At 47.3% G+C, this 20,281-nt stretch overlaps 1 protein-coding gene across 3 annotated transcripts in view; it reads right to left on the reverse strand.

The window, feature by feature from the left end:
• Positions 1–3,008: 3,008 nt before the first annotated feature.
• mllt3 (MLLT3 super elongation complex subunit) overlaps positions 3,009–20,281 on the reverse strand; it is an 88,142-nt gene continuing 70,869 nt past the window's right edge. For 2 of the 3 annotated variants that reach the window (XM_061710467.1, XM_061710464.1), the window contains exons 8-13: positions 12,649–12,718; positions 11,052–11,187; positions 10,858–10,951; positions 10,707–10,775; positions 7,455–7,526; positions 3,010–4,681 (exon numbers count right to left, since the gene is read on the reverse strand). In XM_061710467.1, the coding sequence (XP_061566451.1) occupies positions 4,550–4,681; positions 7,455–7,526; positions 10,707–10,775; positions 10,858–10,951; positions 11,052–11,187; positions 12,649–12,718 (573 nt within the window). In that variant the 3' untranslated portion in view covers positions 3,010–4,549. Of the gene's footprint in view, positions 4,682–7,454; positions 7,527–10,706; positions 10,776–10,857; positions 10,952–11,051; positions 11,188–12,648; positions 12,719–20,281 lie in introns of all 3 variants that reach the window. The other variant, XM_061710465.1, reaches the window with a different exon arrangement.

Consider the following 20,281-nt stretch of genomic DNA (forward strand, 5'->3'; position numbering starts at 1 on the left):
GTTTTTTTTTTTTTTTTTACCTTGTCTGCACACATATTAATGGTTGATACCATGCCGGTAAAAACCTGAGGCGTGCATATGTGCATTATTATATATATAATATATATATATATATATATATATATATATATATATATATATATATATATATATATGCATACATACACATACACATACATACATATACACATACAAACCCAGTGATTTTGTTTTTGTTTTTTGGGGGGGGGGGAATGACATCCACTGCCAATCCAGGAAGCAGGAACACATGGAGGCCTCACGTCAAGCACTGGAAATCTGCAACAAAAACCACAACCGAAACACAAAACCGACACGGAGCCGGCCAAAACACGAGCAGCGATCGTCCCAAATCGCGAGATTCGAACACGGTCTGAGCTAAGCTACCGCTAACTAACTCCAAAAACTACAGAGCAAGCATGCAGGTGAACAAGCCAGTGTATATATCTATGTGTGTGTATGCGTGTATGTATATGACTATGTGTGTGTGTGTGTGTGTGTGTGTGTGTATGTATTTGTATACGTGCGTGTATATGTACATGTCTGTGTGGCTATTTTTGTGTGTATGTGTGTATGTATTTGTGTGTGTGTGTATGTGTCATGTTCTGGGTATGGGTCTCTGGAAAGCGTCTAGAGACAACTCTGTTGTATTAGACGCTATATAAATAAAATTGAATTGAATTGAATGTATATGTTTGTGTGGCTGTGTATGTGTGTGTGTGGGTATGTGTGTGTGTATATGAATATGACTTAAGTGGCTGTATGTGTGTGTGTACACGTGTATATGTATGTGTGGCTAGGTGTGTGTGTGTGTATGTGTAGCTATGTGTGCGTATGTGTACATGTATGAATACATACATATATATGTGTATGTGTGCTTGAGTGAGTGTGTGAGTATATGTCTATGTGGCTATGTGTATGTGTGTGGGTATGGGAGTGGGTATGGGAGTGTGTGTGTGTGTGTGTGTGTAAAAATCCCACCGCCAGCGGGCATCGCGACCCACCTATCCCAGGCCGGCGAGGGAACGCGGGTGATGTGGGCCCCCGTCCCGACCCTGGTGTTGAGTGCATGTGATTAATGCCATAAAAACAGGGAGGGGGAGGTCAGGGTATCAAGTTGACAATGATCCCCCCCCTCCCGAACTAGGTGTCCTTGTTAAATGTATTTATTATATGTTGAATGTGCAGTGTCTACATTGCTGTTAAAACCATGAGGCGGGGAGTGCCGGGCCACGCCGGACAATGCCCCCCACGACCTGGAACCCCCGCCCCATCGCCTATGTGCGTATGAATCGTGTAGGGGGGGAAGGAGGGGAGCAGAGGCCGAAGCCAAGAGGCAGGACCAGCAGAGCCGGTCCTGAAAGGACGCCCACGCTCCCCCACCGGCCATCCAGTTGACGGGGGCCGGCCCTCCGAGCCGGGCCAGGGCCCCACCGTACCTCCACGGGCGCCGCCGGAGCCCCCAGACTGAGGGGGAAACGGTCCAACATCCCCCCATTCATACTGACAACATAAGACATAGACACCTGAGAATGGTTCCACCCCGCCGCCGCGGGTGAGGAGTTTGGTCACCCGGCAGGAGCTCGGAGTCGAGCCGCTGCTCCTTCACATTGAGAGGAGTCAGCTGAGGTGGCTTGGGCATCTGTACCGGTGTTCCAGGCATGTCCCTCCTCCCTAGGGAGGTGTTCCAGGCATGTCCCTCCGGGAGGAGACCCCGGGGAAGACCCAGGACACGCTGGAGAGACTATGTCTCTTGGCTGGCCGGGGAACGCCTCGGACTCCCCTGGAAGAGCTGGAGGAAGAACTGGAGGAAGAGATGGAGGAAGAACTGGAGGAAGAGCTGGAAGAAGAGATGGAGGAAGAGATGGAGGAAGAGATGGAGGAAGTGTCTGGGGTGAAGGAAGTCTGGGCATCCCTGCCAAGGCTGCTGCCCCCGCGACCCGGGAACGGATAAGCGGAAGAAGATGAGTGAGTGAGTGAGTGAGTGAGTGAGTGAAGAGGGTTTTCAGCATTTTTTGCAAATGTAACCCCAATACGGTATATAAAGCAAAGAAATATAGACAATTTAGGCAATTATAACTGAAAACTTTAATGTTTTCATACCTTTAAACATATTTAAAGGCAAAAACATGGCACCAGTTATTCTCATGTCCAACAAAACATTCCTTTTTTGGGCATAAACAAAAAAAATACCAAAAGGTGTAATGATGAAAAAAAAAATCGATCTTTTGAAAAAATGAATCAATTTTTAGATTTAGAATCGGAAAATCAACCCCGGGCTCATCGCCCGGCTGACCGTACGGAAGAGGTGGGGTGGGGGGCTCATCGCCCGGCTGACGGTATGGAAGCTGTGGGGCGGGGGGCTCATTGCACGGCTGACGGTATGGAAGCGGTGGGGCGGGGGCATCGCAGGCTCTCGGGACATGGATGGTTGACTGTCTGGTTCTTTGAGGCCTCCGTCCGGCAGACCCCATCATTGCACTGGATCAAATCTATTTTAAACTGTATAAAAAATTGGAAAAAATAAGGTGCACATTGAATGGGACAAATTTTACACTACATGGGCCCCTTTTCTCTCATATATTAAGAGGCTTGATTTCCCTGCGGTTCCAGAGTAATGTTATTTCTCCTAGTTGTATGTGGGTGTTTTTATACTAATGTATATATGTTTGTGTATGTATGTTTTACTTGCTTTCACCCTGCTGGATGGATGTGAAGATAAGACACAGTCTAGTTAGAAACATGAGGTGCATCTATATGGAGAATAGTCTGGAGGATTTACTGTATTATCTGCTCGATCTGTAACTCAGTCAAGGCGTTCTGTTATGTTGTTTTCTGTGCGCGTTTTTTTGTTTTAGGACTATCTTTGTTAATGTACTTTACCTAGGCATTATAATTCATAAGTGCATTTATACTGTTAATGTTTGTCGTGCCAAAAATTCAATTAAAAAATAAAATAAAGCCCAGTCACGCTGGCGATGTAGCGCCCTGCACAATGAAACAAGACTGCTCACGCACGAGTCGTTCATCTGTACACCTTACAGAGTATTTATTGAATTTTTCTCAAAGTACAAAAGAGCCCCTAAGACAGAGCTCAGGGTAGAAAACCCCCAGCAGGGTTTGTGAAGGGCCTCCATCTTCAAACACCATTTATACAAATCTAAGAGAGGCCCTCCTTGGAAAATTAATGCTGCGCGGATTCCACAACTCCACAACTCCACAACTCCCAAAATAAATAAAAACAAGTCAATTCTGTTTTTATATCCAGAACAGCAGCAGCCCCTCCCGTACCCCAAAAACCTCCTCACAGCGTCGCAAAGGCTCCTGGGAGTTTCCTCTCCCTCCAGGGCTGAGACGTGTCCTCTGATAACCAGCAGCGTTTGTTTCTGATCAAACTGCAGAGGATCATGGGTAGTCTCCTACAGCAACATGCTGAGCGTTCAGCAGGAAGTGAGGTCACAGTCGCTCCTCTCCGGCCCCACGAGGCCGCTCAGCTCACACATTTTTACAGATTTGTACTCAATCATCATGTTACAGAGACAGACGTTTAAAACAGAAACCTGCCAGACTCCTGTCTTCGTGGTGAGGGGGTAGAGTCGTAGTTCGTCGTGTCATTTTACACACAGTGGTGTTCATTTGTCTCAAAAACAAACTTAAGGAGTTTCCTTTTAAGAAGGGAGCTGCATGTTTCTGCTGATCCGTCTCCCTCTTTTACTCTTTTACTGACAGCAGCTTGCAGTGGGATTCCTGCAAAGAGCCGATGCGTCTGCTCAAGTCAGCTCTCGCTGCCGCTTCTGCTTTTATTTAATGTGAAATTGCACATTTAATTACAGCATTCATTGGGAGACCCCCCCCCCCCCCCCCAAGAACAACAGACCAGAATAGAAATGCAGAATTCTCAGCCCTCACACCTGCTGCAGCAAGTTTGTGTCCTCAGTCAAAGTGTGATATTTGATTTCAGCTCAAACGCTCAGCTGTCACACAGTTATGAAGTGCCATTTCAAACACACACACACACGCACGCACGCACGCACGCACGCACGCACGCACGCACGCACGCACGCACGCACGCACGCACGCACGCACACACACGCAAATTAAACTCAATAAATAAGATCTACAATGTAGTAAGGCAATGCTGACCATGCACTTGTCACAACCAACAACAAGTCAGGAAACATACATGGTAACAATATGCACATTCATTTAGAGTGGGATCAATTGACGTTTCAAGGCTTTCCAGGTGAGCTAGTGATGGAGAGGCCCGGGGCCCGGGCCCCCCACCCGGCTCTGGTTCTGCAGCAGGACGACGTCTGGGCTCAGAGAGCCCCGTCCACCGGGACAGCGGGACTCAAAGCAGCCACAGCGAGGAGTTAGTGTTTCAGGGGGGACGACAGTCAGGGTGGACACGGATCCAGCAGCCCGGAGCTTCAGGACAGGCCAGGCCAGAGGTTTCCAGGTAGCTCTGCAGCTTCCCGAAGCTTCAGGACAGACCAGACGTTTCCAGGTAGCTCTGCAGCTTCCCGGAGCTTCAGGACAGACCAGAGGTTTCCAGGTAGCTCTGCAGCTTCCGGACCGTACTTCTGTCCAGGGAGCACAGGTCGAAGTCAAACGTAGTGTTGGTGATGTGGAAATGTCCCGTCTCTTCGATGAGGTTGACGATCTGGAAGACAAGAGACAAGACAGGTTAGCGGCAGCTGCTTTTAGCTTTAGCTGCTCCGTGCTCCACAGATACTGGATGACATTTCAGCTAGCTGGTCTTGAGTGAGCTTCGTCACGGGAACAGTGACTACGTTTACATGCAGTCAGAGTTGGGGTTACGGTAAATATTCAGGCCTGGTGGGAACGGGTAGTAATGATGGAGTTCACCCACGCCGACTGGCGGGAGAATTTCCGTATGTCGCTTCCTGGACTCAAAAGACCAAGATTCCTTGAGAAAAGAACATGCGCAGAAAACAAATTCCTGTTCCTTTTGATGGGGAAATCCCGTTAGGCGTTTACATGACCAAATATTCGGGTTAGAAAAGGAGTAACCCGGGGGTCATTTTTAGGTTTTTAGAAACTGGAATATGAGCAAATTCCGGTTATTCAAAGGGGCTTTTTAATTTATTTTTAGTTTGTCTCAGCGCTGCTGAAAAGTCACTTGGAGCTGTGAGCAGCTATGAAGAGACAGAGCTCCTGGTGGATCTGGTTGTTCCTTATCCCCCGTCTAGATCCCTTTTTAATTCTCTCCTCAGCACCAGGTTTATGAACATCTGCACCTCAGAGTTGGATCATGAAACAGACTTCTGCTGCCATTGCTGGTTGAATAAAATGAACAAGAATCCGTCAGAGTCTCTTTCTCTGATTTCCTCCTCCTGACTCAGACGTCTGACTCCAACCCCCCGACCAATCGGTGGCCTGTAGTGTGATGATGTCAGATACAGCCGACTCAGCCGCTTAAAACCTCGGCAGAATAGTTACAGAAAAGTATCTACTTGGCACGTTAGACCCCTAGTGGGAAAGAACCAAACCGAGTGGAGTCGGGCTGAGGAGGTACTAGTGGACAAACAGCATAACTTCCAGGCCCCGGTCACATGAGGCCACAGTAAAAACCACAGCAGACGCTAGGAGAGCAAGAAATACACTAAAGATTCACTAGATTACAGTATAATACATTATTTTGATTTGAAAAGGCTTTTAAATTTAAAATTGGATCCAACAATCATTCTGATCATTCGACCACCCCCCCCCCCCAGTCTGGCCCCCCCTTATGATCCAGGTCCTGGTCCAGGTTTCTACCCCCTTATGAACCAGGTCCTGGTCCAGGTTTCTACCCCCTTATGATCCAGGTCCTGGTCCAGGTTTCTTCCTCCTAAAGGGGAGTTTTTCTTGCCAATGTTTGGCTTAAGGTTTTTCTCCCACTAGGGGAGTTTCTACTTGCCATTGTTTATGTAATAATTGCTCAACATCTGTTGTATTAGACGCTATATAAATAAAATTGAATTGAGAAAAAAAAATTTAATTGAAAATGGAATTGCTATCCGATCAGTGAGTTGCATCAGAACCTCCAGCTAGACTGGAGAGCAGGGCGGATGCCGGTCTGATTCCCCAGTGGAAGCAGGGCAGGCCATTTCCAGCGGTCAGCTGTCCCAGCAGCCTCGTAGAGACATGTTTAGGTGGCTGGGGCCGGTTCTGGGGCCGGTTCTGGGGCCGGTTCTGCCCAGCAGGATTCAGTATCTGGTCTCAGCGTTACAGGACAGCCCGTCGTCATGAGGGCCCTGCTGGTCCGGTGGGGGTCCACATCCCTGCCTCTTAATCCATTCCATCTCCTCTGGGTGGGTAAAAATATCCAAAAATCGATGCATCGCAATTCTCCCCGCCCTAATTCAATATGGCTTAAGCAAAGCCTCTGAATGATTCCCCTCCTGGCCAGTGGGGGCGCTGTGTGCAACATTTTCTTATGATTGGCGTTTTGTGGACGGTGACTGCACGCGACCAAACAACAATAAAATGGCAACGATGGCAAGCGGAAAATCTTTCAGATCAGACTTTTGGACTCATTTTGAATTCCCATTTAAAGAAGGAACACGAGAAACGGACGGTAGGGAGGTGTGTATGAAGCCCCTTTCACATAGAGGGCAAAGAGCAGACCGCCGCCGGCGAACCCATTCATTGTGTATGTGCAACCGCGGCGGCAGAGCGCCGCGCTGTGACGACATCTCGGTGCGTCCAATAGGAGAGAAGGGAGAAGATAGAAAGTTGTGTCCAATAGGAGAGAAGCTGGTGGAGACTCTGTACTGTAGTACAAAAGTTAAAATAAAAATAAAAAATAAACACACATGACAGTTCTGTGTCAACATGATCCGCAGGTTTGTCGTGTTGCTGCGCCGAACAGCAACAACTTTTGTACTACAGTACAAATGCACAAGTGAGCCATTATGGTGCTAAGTTTAATTGCTCAGTTCATTTCTATGTGAAGTAACACGTTATAGGCATGAAAATAAAAATAATGAAAAATTGCCAACAGGTATTTGTGTATTTCTACGTCTTACTGAATTGATATCGAAACATTTAAATGAATATTGAATCAAAATGGAATCATGAGGTTCTTAACAATCCCCAGCCCTAGTCTCTTCTAACAGGAAGTCCACCAACGTGGCCAGATCATCCTGATTACTGCGGTCCATGCTGTGTGGGGCAGGATTTGATCTCTCCTGGAAGCCAGTGCAGCGTTAGCGGAGCAGAGCGGGTCTTGGCTGCTGCTGGGGAGATGCATTCATGCCGTCACATGATAGGCCTCCAGATAATAAGCAAGAAACCTGCACTTCACCAAATCATTCCTGGCTTCCAGATGAAGCTGCAGATTCCTGCGGTCCTGTGTGTTGAGCTGGGCATATGTGATGTCACGCTGAGGTCCAGCAGGTATCAGAGGGACTAACAGGACCGGAGCTCACCTGCTGCAGAATGTGACTCTCTCTCAGCGTCATCAGTCGTTTGTGCAGCTCCACCAGCTCATCCAGGTATGCCTGGAAAACACAGACACTGGAGTTAGTTTCCTGACGCCGAGCATCTCAGGGAGCTTTCACACCTGTGGCCCGTTAGTTTTGTTCCCATTCAGAGGCTAAATCCATACAGTTGTTTCGTTTTTCGTTTGTGGCGTTTGTGTTCATAAGGCAAGCGTCTGTAGCGTTTAAAGCTGTTAACTAATGCCATCAACCAACTGTTCTCTCATTGGTCAGAAATGAACTTGGAAGGAGTTTCCTCTTCCGTACGAAAAGCAACTATGTTGTTGGGATTAAAGGGACAGCTCTATGTTGGTTTAAATCATACCTATCTGACAGGTTCCAATTTGTTCATGTACATGAGGTTTCTTCAGAACAGTCAAGGGTCTGTTATGGTGTTCCGCAGGGTTCAGTGCTAGGGCCAATCTTGTTCAGTTTATACATGCAGCCGTTGGGAAGTATAATCCAGAATCACGGCATACACTTTCATTGTTATGCTGATGATACGCAGCTCTATTTGTCTATGAAGCCGGATGAAACAGAACCGTTAGTTAAACTTCAGGCATGTCTTAGGGACATCAAGGACTGGATGTCCAGAAATTTCCTGCTTCTAAATTCAGATAAAACAGAGGTTATCATTCTTGGTCCAGAGCATCTTAGGAAGGGATTAGATGGTGTTGCGATGGCTTCCAGTGCAACTGTGAGAAATCTTGGTGTTATTTTCGATCAGGATTTGTCGTTTAAACCATATGTCAATCAGGTTTGTAAAATAGCCTTTTTCCATCTCCGTAATATTGCAAAGATTAGGAAAATCCTCTCACAGAGTGATGCAGAAAAACTAGTTCATGCGTTTGTATCTTCTAGACTAGATTACTGTAATGTGTTGTTAGCAGGATGTCCAAGTAATTTGCTGAATAGGCTCCAGCTGATCCAAAATGCAGCAGCACGAGTACTGACAGGAATTAGCAGGAGAGACCACGTCTCTCCAGTGTTAGCGTCGCTCCATTGGTTACCCGTAAAATTCAGAATCCAATTTAAAATTGTATTACTTGCGTATAAAGCCCAAAACGGCTTAGCTCCGCATTATTTGCAAGACCTGATAGTGCCTTATGTTCCTGTCAGAGCTCTCCGTTCTCAGAGTGCAGGTTTACTTGTAGTTCCTAGAGTATCTAAATGTAGATTTGGAGGGCGGGCGTTCTGCTATCAGGCGCCACTACTATGGAACCAACTTCCAATCTGGGTTAAGGGGGCTGACACCACCTCCACCTTTAAAACTAAACTTAAAACATTTCTGTTTAGTAAAGCCTATAGTTAGTGTTTAGTAAACCTCTAGCTGGTGTTGGTAAATCTCTAGGTAGTGTAAACTTTAGTGTGTCAGAGTCGCTCCTGTGGTTTCTTGTGCTGGCCCCCCCCTTCTCCTCCCTTTTCTCTCTTTTGTCCATGTTGCAGCATCCTTTGCCGGACACCGGAACCTGCAGGTGGTCGTGGGTGGCTTGTAGCTTGCATTACGGAGCACAAGTCTTTCCCCGACCCTGCACCCCAACCTGGGACTTGCTGATTGGGCCGGAGCTTCGGGAGCTGCGTGCTGGCCTGCGGTCCCCACCCCTGGTCATCCCGTTGCTGCCCCCCCCTTCTCCTCCCTTTTCTCTCTTTTGTCCTGCAGGTGGCCATGGGTGGCTTGTAGCTTGCATTACGGAGCACAAGTCTTTTCCTGACCCTGCACCCCAACCTGGGACTTGCTGATTGGGCCGGAGCTTCGGGAGCTGTGTGCTGGCCTGCGGTCCCCACCCCCGGTCATCCCGTTGCTGCTTCCACCTGCCTGCTGTGCTGTTGCCGTCCCTGACCCACCAGTCTGGCCCTCGGCAGGAGGGTCCCCCCTGATGAGCCTGGTCCTGCTCAAGGTTTCTTCCCTCCTAAAGGGGAGTTTTTCCTTGCCACTGTTTGGCTTAAGGTTTTTCTCCCACTAGGGGAGTTTTTACCTGCCATTGTTTATGTAATAATTGCTCGGGGGTCATGTTCTGGGTATGGGTCTCTGTACAGCGTCTAGAGACAACTCTGTTGTATTAGACGCTATATAAATAAAATTGAATTGAATTGAATTGAATTGAACTATGGAGCCTTGTTAGCGAGTGTGGCTAGTTTGTTTCTGTGTGTTTCTGTGTGGATTCTGTTCTCACTGCAAACGAACTGCTCCAGGTCTGGAATGGAGGCTAGCCGAGACCACCTCTCCTAGGAGATTTCGGCTCGCATGTTTTTTCCCGCATCCGAGCGTGATTGCTGTGTTCACATGTACCAAACCAACCGATCTTTAGGGGGAAACGCTCCCTGTTTGGGAACAACTGCTCCAAACGGGACAGGTGTGAAAGCACTAGGGGTGTAACAATATATCGTGCCAAGCCGGTGTTCTGCCGAGTTGTCCTACCTCGGCAGAAAATACTACCGTACCATACCTGTTTCTTTTATCTCAGTTTCTGTTTTTTCCAAAGGCTTTTTCATGCAAATAGATGATTTAACAGCAGGAAGTCAGAAAGTGCTTCACATAGATATATGTGTACGATGCTTCGGCGGAAGAAAAAAACCTGTCAAATCACGCTTCCACATAGATAAATGCAGGTAGGATGATTCAGGTCACGTCAGATCACGCTTCCAGCGTGATCTGACGGGGTATTTTCATCTGTCAAATCATCCTACCTGCACGGCGTGTCCGTGGTGCAGGCCGTGCCGGTGTCGTGTCAAAAAGTGATTACCAGCCAGAATCTGATTTCTCCCCTGAAAATTTTCTCCCCCAGTCTCCGCAAAATTTTGCTTTCTGGTCTTCCCTGCCATGATTTTTGAATGTAAAACACCGTTGATCAGCAGGTTCATTTTATATGCAAATACAGTCGCCAGGTGCTTTGCATTGACCATTTATGGTATGAAGAGGGCGTGTAGAGGACGGGATATGAGGTGAATTCACCTGCGCAACCTTCCAGCTGGACTGTGATTTATAAAGTGAACATTGCGTGCAAGTGTGCGTGCACACGGTTTTATAAATCAGTCAATCAGTCAATTTTTTTTGCGCCCGCCATTTTCGGCTTTTGGGCGCACGTGCACTTTTAGTATGAATCCTACACACTCTTTTATAAATGAGGCCCCAGGTCCTGAGCGACGGTTCGCGCTTGGTGAATAATGGAAGAGTCAGGTGGAGTATTTCATCTCATGCACCTTGTCACAATCTGTAATTCTGTTCTTGTCCTGCTTGCTCTGCTTGACGGGACTCTTCACCTCCAGGATCTGCCAGGAGACAGAACACAGCTGAGAGTGGGTTAGGGTTAGGACCCCAGTGGTCCCGGGCCGGGCCGGAGGAGCTCTCTACCTGGGTGTTAGTCTTCAGCAGCCCGGGGGCCTCTTTACGGGAGGAGGGTGGTGACGGGGAGCCGTCACTCTCGCTGCCGTCGCTCAAACTGACCCTGAGTGGGGACACACACAAGAAAGACGATACTTCAGGATCTCAGAGCCCACGCAGCCTTTAATGGCTCCGTCTGCCTCTTGCGTGTCGCTAGCACTCACCTGCGCTGCTGGTGTGCAGGGTGCGTGTGCGCTGCTCTCTCAGCGTCAGAGTCCAGGTCGTTGTCGTCGTCGTCGTCCTCCGAGTCGTTGTCGTCCGAGTGCAGGTCCTGCATCACCGACTGCAGCGGCCCCAGAACTGACACAGAGAGAGACACCTGAACACCTGAACTCCTAAACACCTAAACACCTGAACACCTAAACCCCTGAACACCTGAACCCCTAAACCCCTAAACACCTAAACACCTAAACTCCTGAACACCTGAACACCTGAACTCCTGAACACCTAAACCCCTGAACACCTGAACACCTAAACCCCTGAACACCTGAACCCCTAAACACCTAAACACCTAAACACCTAAACTCCTGAACACCTGAACACCTGAACTCCTGAACACCTAAACCCCTGAACACCTGAACACCTGAACACCTGAACACCTAAACACCTGAACACCTAAACACCTGAACACCTAAACCCCTGAACACCTGAACCCCTAAACACCTAAACACCTAAACTCCTGAACACCTGAACACCTGAACTCCTAAACACCTAAACACCTAAACACCTGAACACCTAAACCCCTGAACACCTGAACCCCTAAACACCTAAACACCTAAACTCCTGAACACCTGAACACCTGAACTCCTGAACTCCTGAACTCCTGAACACCTAAACACCTGAACACCTAAACCCCTGAACACCTGAACACCTGAACCCCTAAACACCTAAACACCTAAACTCCTGAACACCTAAACACCTGAACACCTAAACCCCTGAACACCTAAACACCTGAACCCCTAAACACCTAAACTCCTGAACACCTGAACACCTGAACACCTGAACTCCTAAACACCTAAACACCTAAACACCTGAACACCTAAACCCCTGAACACCTGAACCCCTAAACACCTAAACACCTAAACTCCTGAACACCTGAACTCCTGAACTCCTGAACTCCTGAACACCTAAACACCACTCCTGAACTCCTAAACACCTGAACTCCTAAACACCTAACTAGTGCCATGTTTTTGCCTTTAAATATGTTTAAATGTATGAAAACCTTAGTTTTCAGTTATAGTTGCATAAATTGTCTATATTTCATTACTGTATATACTGTCTTGGGGTTACATTTGCATGCATTGCTAAAAACCAAATTCTCAAAGATTAAAAACCGAAAATGGAAAAAATTAAAACGGAATGTGGGAAAAAATAAAACCGATTTCCTCCGTCTCCTTTCCTCCCTGGATCTGTTTGGTAATTCTGACCCACAATGTTTCTGAAAGCAGTTCTATCAGCATTCTGGGAGCTGATTGGTCCTTACAGCATCATTAGCTGCAATACTTGCTCTTGAATCTCAATATAATACTAGTAGTAATATTTTGCATAACTTCAGTCATATAATTCATGCAGCAGCTGAAAAAACAGTTTTAATAACACTAACCCAAATCAATATTGGAATCGAATCAAATCTTGATTATCGATTCTAAATCTTAAGAATTTTGACATTTGAATGGATCCCCAGCCCTAGGAGCGTCAGCGTCAAACACCACATCACTTTAGTTCCTCATGAACAGCTACTTCCTCACACAGACAGTTTACCTTGGCGTTTGTGGGCCGTGGGAGCGAATCCTGAGCTGGAGCTGGAGCTGGCAGGGCTGGGCTGTTCGGACTGGGAACACAAACACTGTTTTAGGACGACACCAACACACATGTACAAGTCTTATACCCATTTACATGCACTTGATTGGAAATCTATAAGTACGAGGGAGACAATACCTTTAAGATATTCCAGGAATACTACACAGAACATTCACTTTGGCTACACGGAAGTGAAAATAAATGGAAAAAGTTACGATTTTTCAGCTCAGTGCAATGACGACTAAATGTGCGGAAGCTTAAATGCCAAAGAATACTGAGATAAAGAAGGAAAGTTAGACAAATTAAGGGGAAGACGTGGCACCCAGAGCAGGAACCAGAATGAGGAGGGTCGCTGTCCCGGGGTTCTACAAGACTGCACAGAGCTGGAGGACTCCAGTGGTCAGAGCTGGAGGACTAACAGAGACCAGAGCTGGAGGACTCCAGTGGTCAGAGCTGGAGGACCTCCAGTGGTCAGAGGGATCAGGAAGCTCCAACTGCTGCTACCGGCTCACTTCTCTTTGATGACCGTGTTCAATCACGTCAGGAGAAATTACAAGTGCTAAAGTCACAGGTTTACCAGCCGCGTCTGTTCTGATTCTTGGGATGAACAAGTTCAAGAAACGAGAACATAAAGCAGACGACACCACTCAGTCTTGATACCAATTGGAGGTGGTCCCAATGTCCCATGTTCTATTCACGTAGTTCCTTCTAAATTCCCTTTTCCACCAGTACTGGAAACGCACGTTAGGCCCTTCCAGGTCAGCTCCACATCTGTCACATCTGTCAGCAGATGTCCCTTTATTCTGCAGTGACGGGGGAGACATGAACTGATGTCATGCAGACCATCCGTACAAGTTTTATGAGACCAAATGTACTTATTATTAATGATTAAAATACCAGGAAGTAGTGGTTTAAATTATGATTAAAAAAAAATGTTATTTTGCGTGCAGGATGTTAGTATGTGCTGCTTTTGATGATCTCGTGCTGCCTTTTGTGTTTATTGCTAGGATGCTGCTGTTGTGTATCGTACCAGTGGCTCTGGACTGACATGACCTGTGGACCCGCAGCAGCTCTACAACTCCACCCGCCGCGTGTATTCAGCTCCAGGGATCGGCGCTACAAGAAAAGTCTGCGTTTTACGGTCATTTACACACTTCGCGTTTTATCAAACAATAACCTTTTATTTAACATTACAACTGGATCCCAACTCTTCCAGGAAGCCAGGGGGAGGTGATGCTGTAGGACCGCCAAAACCCACCAGACCTACGCCAGAATTCAACATGGCTAATTAAACATTTCCTTGTCTTCAGTAGGGGTGTATTTAACAACCTTGAAAAAAATGGTCTTTTATTTGAAAGCCACAAAATACAAAACAATGCTGTGCGTTTGCCCTATTGTTTCAGTTTGTAATGCTTTATAACTGTTTAAGTTTTAAAGAGAAAGCCAGGCCAACCATTTTCCACAAACTGAACTAAAAGTAAATGTCAGGTTTGCATTATGCATCTTCAGTTTCATACAAGTACAAATATTTTGCCACAAACTGAATAGTTTCTCTCATGTATGACTTGACTTTTCCTGAAATTTAACAACTAAAATTAAATAAATAAATAAAAGTAAATAAATACATACAATTTTACATCATAAAAAATATTGATTCATGCTCACCTTATAAGTGTAAGAGGAGATTTATTTTTGTTAAGGTTATTTTGGTAATTCAGGGTTCATTACTTTATAAATATATTATTTATATTCTGATGTAAATCAGTGACTATAATTACACTAGTCAGATCAATGATCAATTTTTTTTTGTTATTTAGTCAGTCAGTTATCTAGTCAGTTTATCTGTATTCACTGAGCGCCCCCTCAGTGAGTATGGAGTCCAGGTCTATTAAGGGCTGTCCGGTCTGTCCGGCCTGTCCGGTCTCTGTATGATTGGAGCAGGAGTTTGGTTCACATTGCTGGCAGTAAGTCAGACTTGTTCCCGGTGCATGTTGGACTCCGGCAGGGCTGCCCTTTGTCACCGGTCCTGTTCATAATTTTATGGACAGGATTTCTAGGCGCAGCCAGGGGCCGGAGGGGTTCCGGTTTGGGAACCTCAGGATTTCATCTCTGCTTTTTGCAGATGATGTTGTCCTGTTGGCTTCATCAGACCGGGACCTTCAGCATGTGCTGGGGCGGTTTGAGGCAGAGTGCGACGCGGCAGGGATGAGAATCAGCACCTCCAAAACCGATGCCATGGTTCTCCACCGGGAAAGGGTGGCATGCCTTCTCCGGGTGGGTGGAGAAGTCCTGCCGCAGGTGGAGGAGTTCAAGTATCTCGTTGTTCACGAGTGAGGGAACGATGGAGCGGGAGATTGACAGACGGATCGGTGCAGCGTCCGCAGTTATTCGGTCGATGTACCGGACCGTCGTGGTGAAGAGGGAGCTGAGTCGAAAGGCGAAGCTCTCGATTTACCGGTCAATCTACGCACCTACCCTCACCTATGGTCATGAACTTTGGGTAGTGACCGAAAGGACAAGATCGCTGATACAAGTGGCCGAGATGAGTTTCCTCCGCAGGGTGGCTGGACGCTCCCTTAGAGATAGGGTGAGGAGTTCGGTCACCCGGGAGGAGCTCGGAGTCGAGCCGCTGCTCCTTCACATTGAGAGGAGTCAGCTGAGGTGGCTTGGGCATCTGTACCGGATCCTCCTGGACGCCTCCCTAGGGAGGTGTTCCAGGCATGTCTCTCCTCCCTAGGGAGGTGTTCCAGGCATGTCCCTCCTCCCTAGGGAGGTGTTCCAGGCATGTCCCTCCTCCCTAGGGAGGTGTTCCAGGCATGTCCCTCCTCCCTAGGGAGGTGTTCCAGGCATGTCCTTCCTCCCTAGGGAGGTGTTCCAGGCATGTCCCTCCTCCCTAGGGAGGTGTTCCAGGCATGTCCCTCCGGGAGCAGACCCCGGAGAAGACCCAGGACACGCTGGAGAGACTATGTCTCTCGGCTGGCCTGGGAACATCTCGGATTCCCCTCGGAAGAGCTGGAGGAAGAGCTGGAGGAAGAGCTGGAGGAAGAGCTGGAGGAAGAGCTGGAGGAAGACCTGGAGGAAGAGATGGAGGAAGAGATGGAGAAAGAGCTGGAGGAAGAGCTGGAGGAAGAGATGGAGGAAGAAATGGATGAAGAGCTGGATGAAGAGTCTGGGGTGAAGGAAGTCTGGGCATCCCTGTTGAGGCTGCTGCCCCGCGACCCGGGAATGGATAAGCGGAAGAAGATGGATGGATGGATGGAGTTTATCTGTAGTGATTAGTCTGTTTTAGATTGGGCGGAGTGATACGCCACAGTACGGCACTAGGTGCTGTGTTGATGTTATAAAATCCTACACTGTTGAGGGACATTAAAGTACACTGGAACTCAGCAGAAGTTGTCCCCGTGTTTATCCTACTCACGACCCCAAAAAGGTTTAATTTAATAAGGTAAGGCTTAACTCTACACCAGCCTTACATAAGTAAAAGTTCAGAGCTCAAAACCCAGCAAGAGTCCCGTGATCGGGACCAAAACGGTACTAGTTTCTTCTGAGCGGAGGAAGATTTTTGTCCGCGGGTCGAGGCGCGGTCGTCACGCGTGGTCGGATGCGCGTTACTAGTCAACACAATAGATTAATATTAATAACCCAATATCACGATACAATTTGTCACCTCAACGACACATATCGTGACGTTTTTGTATCGCGAAATTTCGTGGCACAATATAGTGTTACACCCCTAGTCTTCAGTAAAAACAACCAATATTACATTAATATAACATATCTAAACATTAGGCTTTACAAACAAACATTCTGGAGACTCATGGAGGGAGACGCACGGGCGGTCATCTCCGTTGACAAGCTCTACGTCAACGGACATATCTGTACCACGACCCAAACACCACTCCCTGGCTCTTCTGAACGGACAAGTGTAAAGTATTCCTACAATGTTGGTTATTAATATAGCTCCATAAATAATTTATGCTCATATTAATTCATTAACAATTACTACACTGCCCTCACCCTTTTTCCCCCCTCTTTTCACCTTCCCTTTCTGCCCTCTTTTCTTTTTTCTTCCTTATGTCCCATCCTGCTGCATCTGTCTATTTTAGTATATCTGTATGAACACACACGGCATTTATATAGAATAACATGGCACGCACACACGCACCACACACTGGTAGTACATGGGCTCATGCAGCACACCCATTAACGTATAACATCCACTCCAACAATCTGATCATGAGCACATTAAGGTTTGTTATTTGGAATGTGCATGGAGCTGGTTCCAAAGAGAAGAGACTAAATCAACTGAAAACACTGCAGGCAGACATCCAGGGGGAGATGGTAGTGGTGAGGGAATGAATGTCCATGTCTTTGTCAGTGAGTGTATGTTAGTGTATCTGTGTGAATGGGTGTCCGTTGTGTAGCCTGGGGTTGGGACTCCTTGTTGGGCGTGTCTGGGTGGCTCCTTGTTGGGGGTTCCCTCTCTCCGGGCCCGTCTCCGCTTCCCCCTGCTGCCTTTGCAGCTGGGCGCACCTTTGGCTGTGGGGTTTCCGCTTTCATTGGGGCGGGTGTCGGCCCGCCTACGTCGACGGTCGGGGTGGCCCCGTCTCTCTGGGCAGGCTGGCCTCTCACCGGGTGGGGGTCGTTGCCCTGGACCTCCTGGCCACGTGATCGGCCCATGCCGGGTGGCTGGTGCTCGTCTGGGTCCTGGTCCATCACCGTAGGTTTCCTGGCAGGGGGTTTCCTCCCGCCCTCTTCTGGTCCTACGTGGGCGGCTAGTGGCCTGGGTTCGGGTTTCTCCCTTGTCGGTTTCTGGTCTCTGGGGTAGCGTGGCTGTGCTCTCCCTCCTCCACTGTAGTTGCAGTTCAGGTGTTTTCACTTTGCACACACACAGTTACACAGACATACACAGCTGCTCACTCACCTACACACTCACTCCACAGTTTCAGGGACAGATAATCACAGTAGCCTAGCTTTGATTCAGTCTCAAGAACTGGAATGGTTGCTGCTTGTGTCTGTTTTCCTGTGTTTCTCTCATTTCAGACTTGCAGCGGATGCCACCCCTCACCCCCATATCCCCTTCATATATATTTAAAATAAAATGAAAAAAAAAGAAAAAAGCTTCATGCAATGATGAGAAAACTGGTATTGCTGATACCTCTTAAAGGAGCATGAGGCTCCTTTTAAGAAATGAGACTCATTAGCACCACCCTTCGCCACGACGGCCGTCAGGGGTACTGCAGCCAACAGCAAAGCCGGCACAGGAGAACGGGGAGAACGCGCATGCAGCGTCATTTGACGTCACATCCGCAGGACAGCACGGGAAATTCGGGTCCAGAATTGCAGCACACAGCCAGTTCAAGGCAATGGAGAGATACGCTAGAGGGCTCATTCTTTTTGGTTTGGAACGCTTCATCTGACCTTATTACTAGAAAACTTAAAACGTATACGAATTTTTTTCATAAATCCTGCCTCAAGCTCCATTAATTAAAAAAAAAAAAAAAAACACAAATCCCCCCCCCCCCCAAAAAACATGGGATATCGATTTAAAAGCACCTGATCAGACACCCGAGAGTTGGATGTCAGTAACTACATATCCCTATATTGTAAGTTGCCATGGTAACAGTAAATATAAGAGGTCAGAGAGGTTTGGAGCGCGATGAAAGGTCTTTTACTGCGTGATGCAGCCGCTCGTGTCTCACCGCTGCTCTTCTGCTGGACATCAGCTTCATGTTGCCGGAAGCCCAGTCTGGGGGTCACTTATTTCTATTTATTTAATAACCAGCTAAAACACGTTCACTCCGGCCTTCTGGCTGAATCCAGGCGAGGACTTTCCTCCTTAGAGCACATGCCTTTCATCTGAACTGTACGGTAGTTAAACTAGGGCTGAGATAATTAAGGATGATGGGCAGGAATCATCAGATTATTTAAAGTTTGCTGGCCTAGAAACCAAGTTTTCGATCAGAGAATAAAAGGAATTTCTCAAATAAGATTTTAACTATAAAATGGTCAACTGAAAGTGAGTTTAATTAAATTCAACAACTTGTTATTAACCCCTCAGGGATCCTGCAGCAGCTTTCATCATGGGCCGTGCCGTCAGTGGGCAGGAAGCGACGCCTGCAGAGGTCTGTGCAGCAGATCTGACCGATGCCCAACTCTCCACAACATCCTGCTGGAACACTGAAGGGCCGATCCCTCCTCAGGAGGTAAAGTCCGCTGTGTCAGGGTACCAAGTCCAGTCTGTCACCCAGGTGAACACTGAAGCATTACAGGCCCTGTCCCAATACTCCCACTACCCCTACTTTTCATCCCTACCCCTAAATTTTGCGCGTTCCCGTGAGGGTAATGGTGTCCCAATTCCTCTTTTCACCTAGTGGTAGTGAAGAAAACTAGTGTAGTGGCTATGAATCTGTCCCTTCAGAGTGAGGGTTTTCGGATGCTCACTAGCTGATCTAGGGACAGAAAAATTTCCCAGAATGCTTTTCGTCATCATTGAATAAAAAAAACAAAAACTTGGCGGACATTTCTTATTTTTTAGTGAATAAAATCAATATTTTGAGTTAGTTTCTGCATAAAAATGCGTTTTGATTACATTTCTAGCGAGAAATATATATTTTACTTTCATAATATTCACTCAGTGAATGTACATAATCACTCGTTGTCGGCTTCCTGATATGGTGTGACGTATGTGCAAACGTAACTACGCAGTCGCTTACGTACCCGAACGTAAACCACGCAGGGACGTAGCAAGCAAAATTTAGGGGTGGTGCTGAAAAGTAGGGGTAGTGGGAGTATTGGGACAGGGCCCTGGGAAGATTACAAGTGCCCTAACATCTGTGGCTTCTTTTTTAGGGGTAGTGGTAGTGAGTGAGGGCTAGTGGTAGAAAGTAGGGGTGTATTGGGATTGGCCCTAACTCCACCACCTCCCTCCCTCATGATGGAAACACTGCCACCACATCAGAACCGACACACCGCTGTCTCTCTTCAGCCTCGGCGTCTCTTATGAACCGCGTGCAGCTCGCTTAGGTGATCGCTGTGACTCAACAAGATCAGCTGGAGGTGTGGCCTGAAAATACACCACTGTCTCTCTAAAGTGGATTTAAAAGGAAAAAAAAAAAAAGACTTTTACGCAAACAGAACCATGTGACCACATGGACATTTGCCACTGCAAACCACAGCTGGACATAAAGACAAAGTGCTGAGAAGCAACGTCCAGAGGAAAAGAGAAGAGCGGGGACAAAAGGTTTGAATGGTCGTCACCTCCTGCCAACAAACAACACACAGCTGGTGTGTTGGTTTATGGGACAGCTTCTTCAGAGGGTCGTAAATCTCCCCACAACTCCCTTTTAGGGCCTTTGTCCTGCTTTACTCCACGCCACCTCCACAGCTCTCTTCTAACACTATAAATAGTCTCATGTCAGAGTTTGCAGAGATCAATCTAGTGTCTCAACTCTCGTTTCTACGGCCCAAAACCAATGCCAAAAAACCTGAAAACTGTTTGGTTGGCTGATGAAGCAAAGCCCCCTTTTCTCTCCAGCTCTACCTTTTTCCGGCCAAGTTTGATCATTCTGGTTAATTTCAACACATTTTACTA

The sequence above is a fragment of the Cololabis saira genome, chromosome 20 (assembly GCF_033807715.1).
Source record: "Cololabis saira isolate AMF1-May2022 chromosome 20, fColSai1.1, whole genome shotgun sequence".
Lineage (NCBI taxonomy): Eukaryota > Metazoa > Chordata > Actinopteri > Beloniformes > Belonidae > Cololabis > Cololabis saira.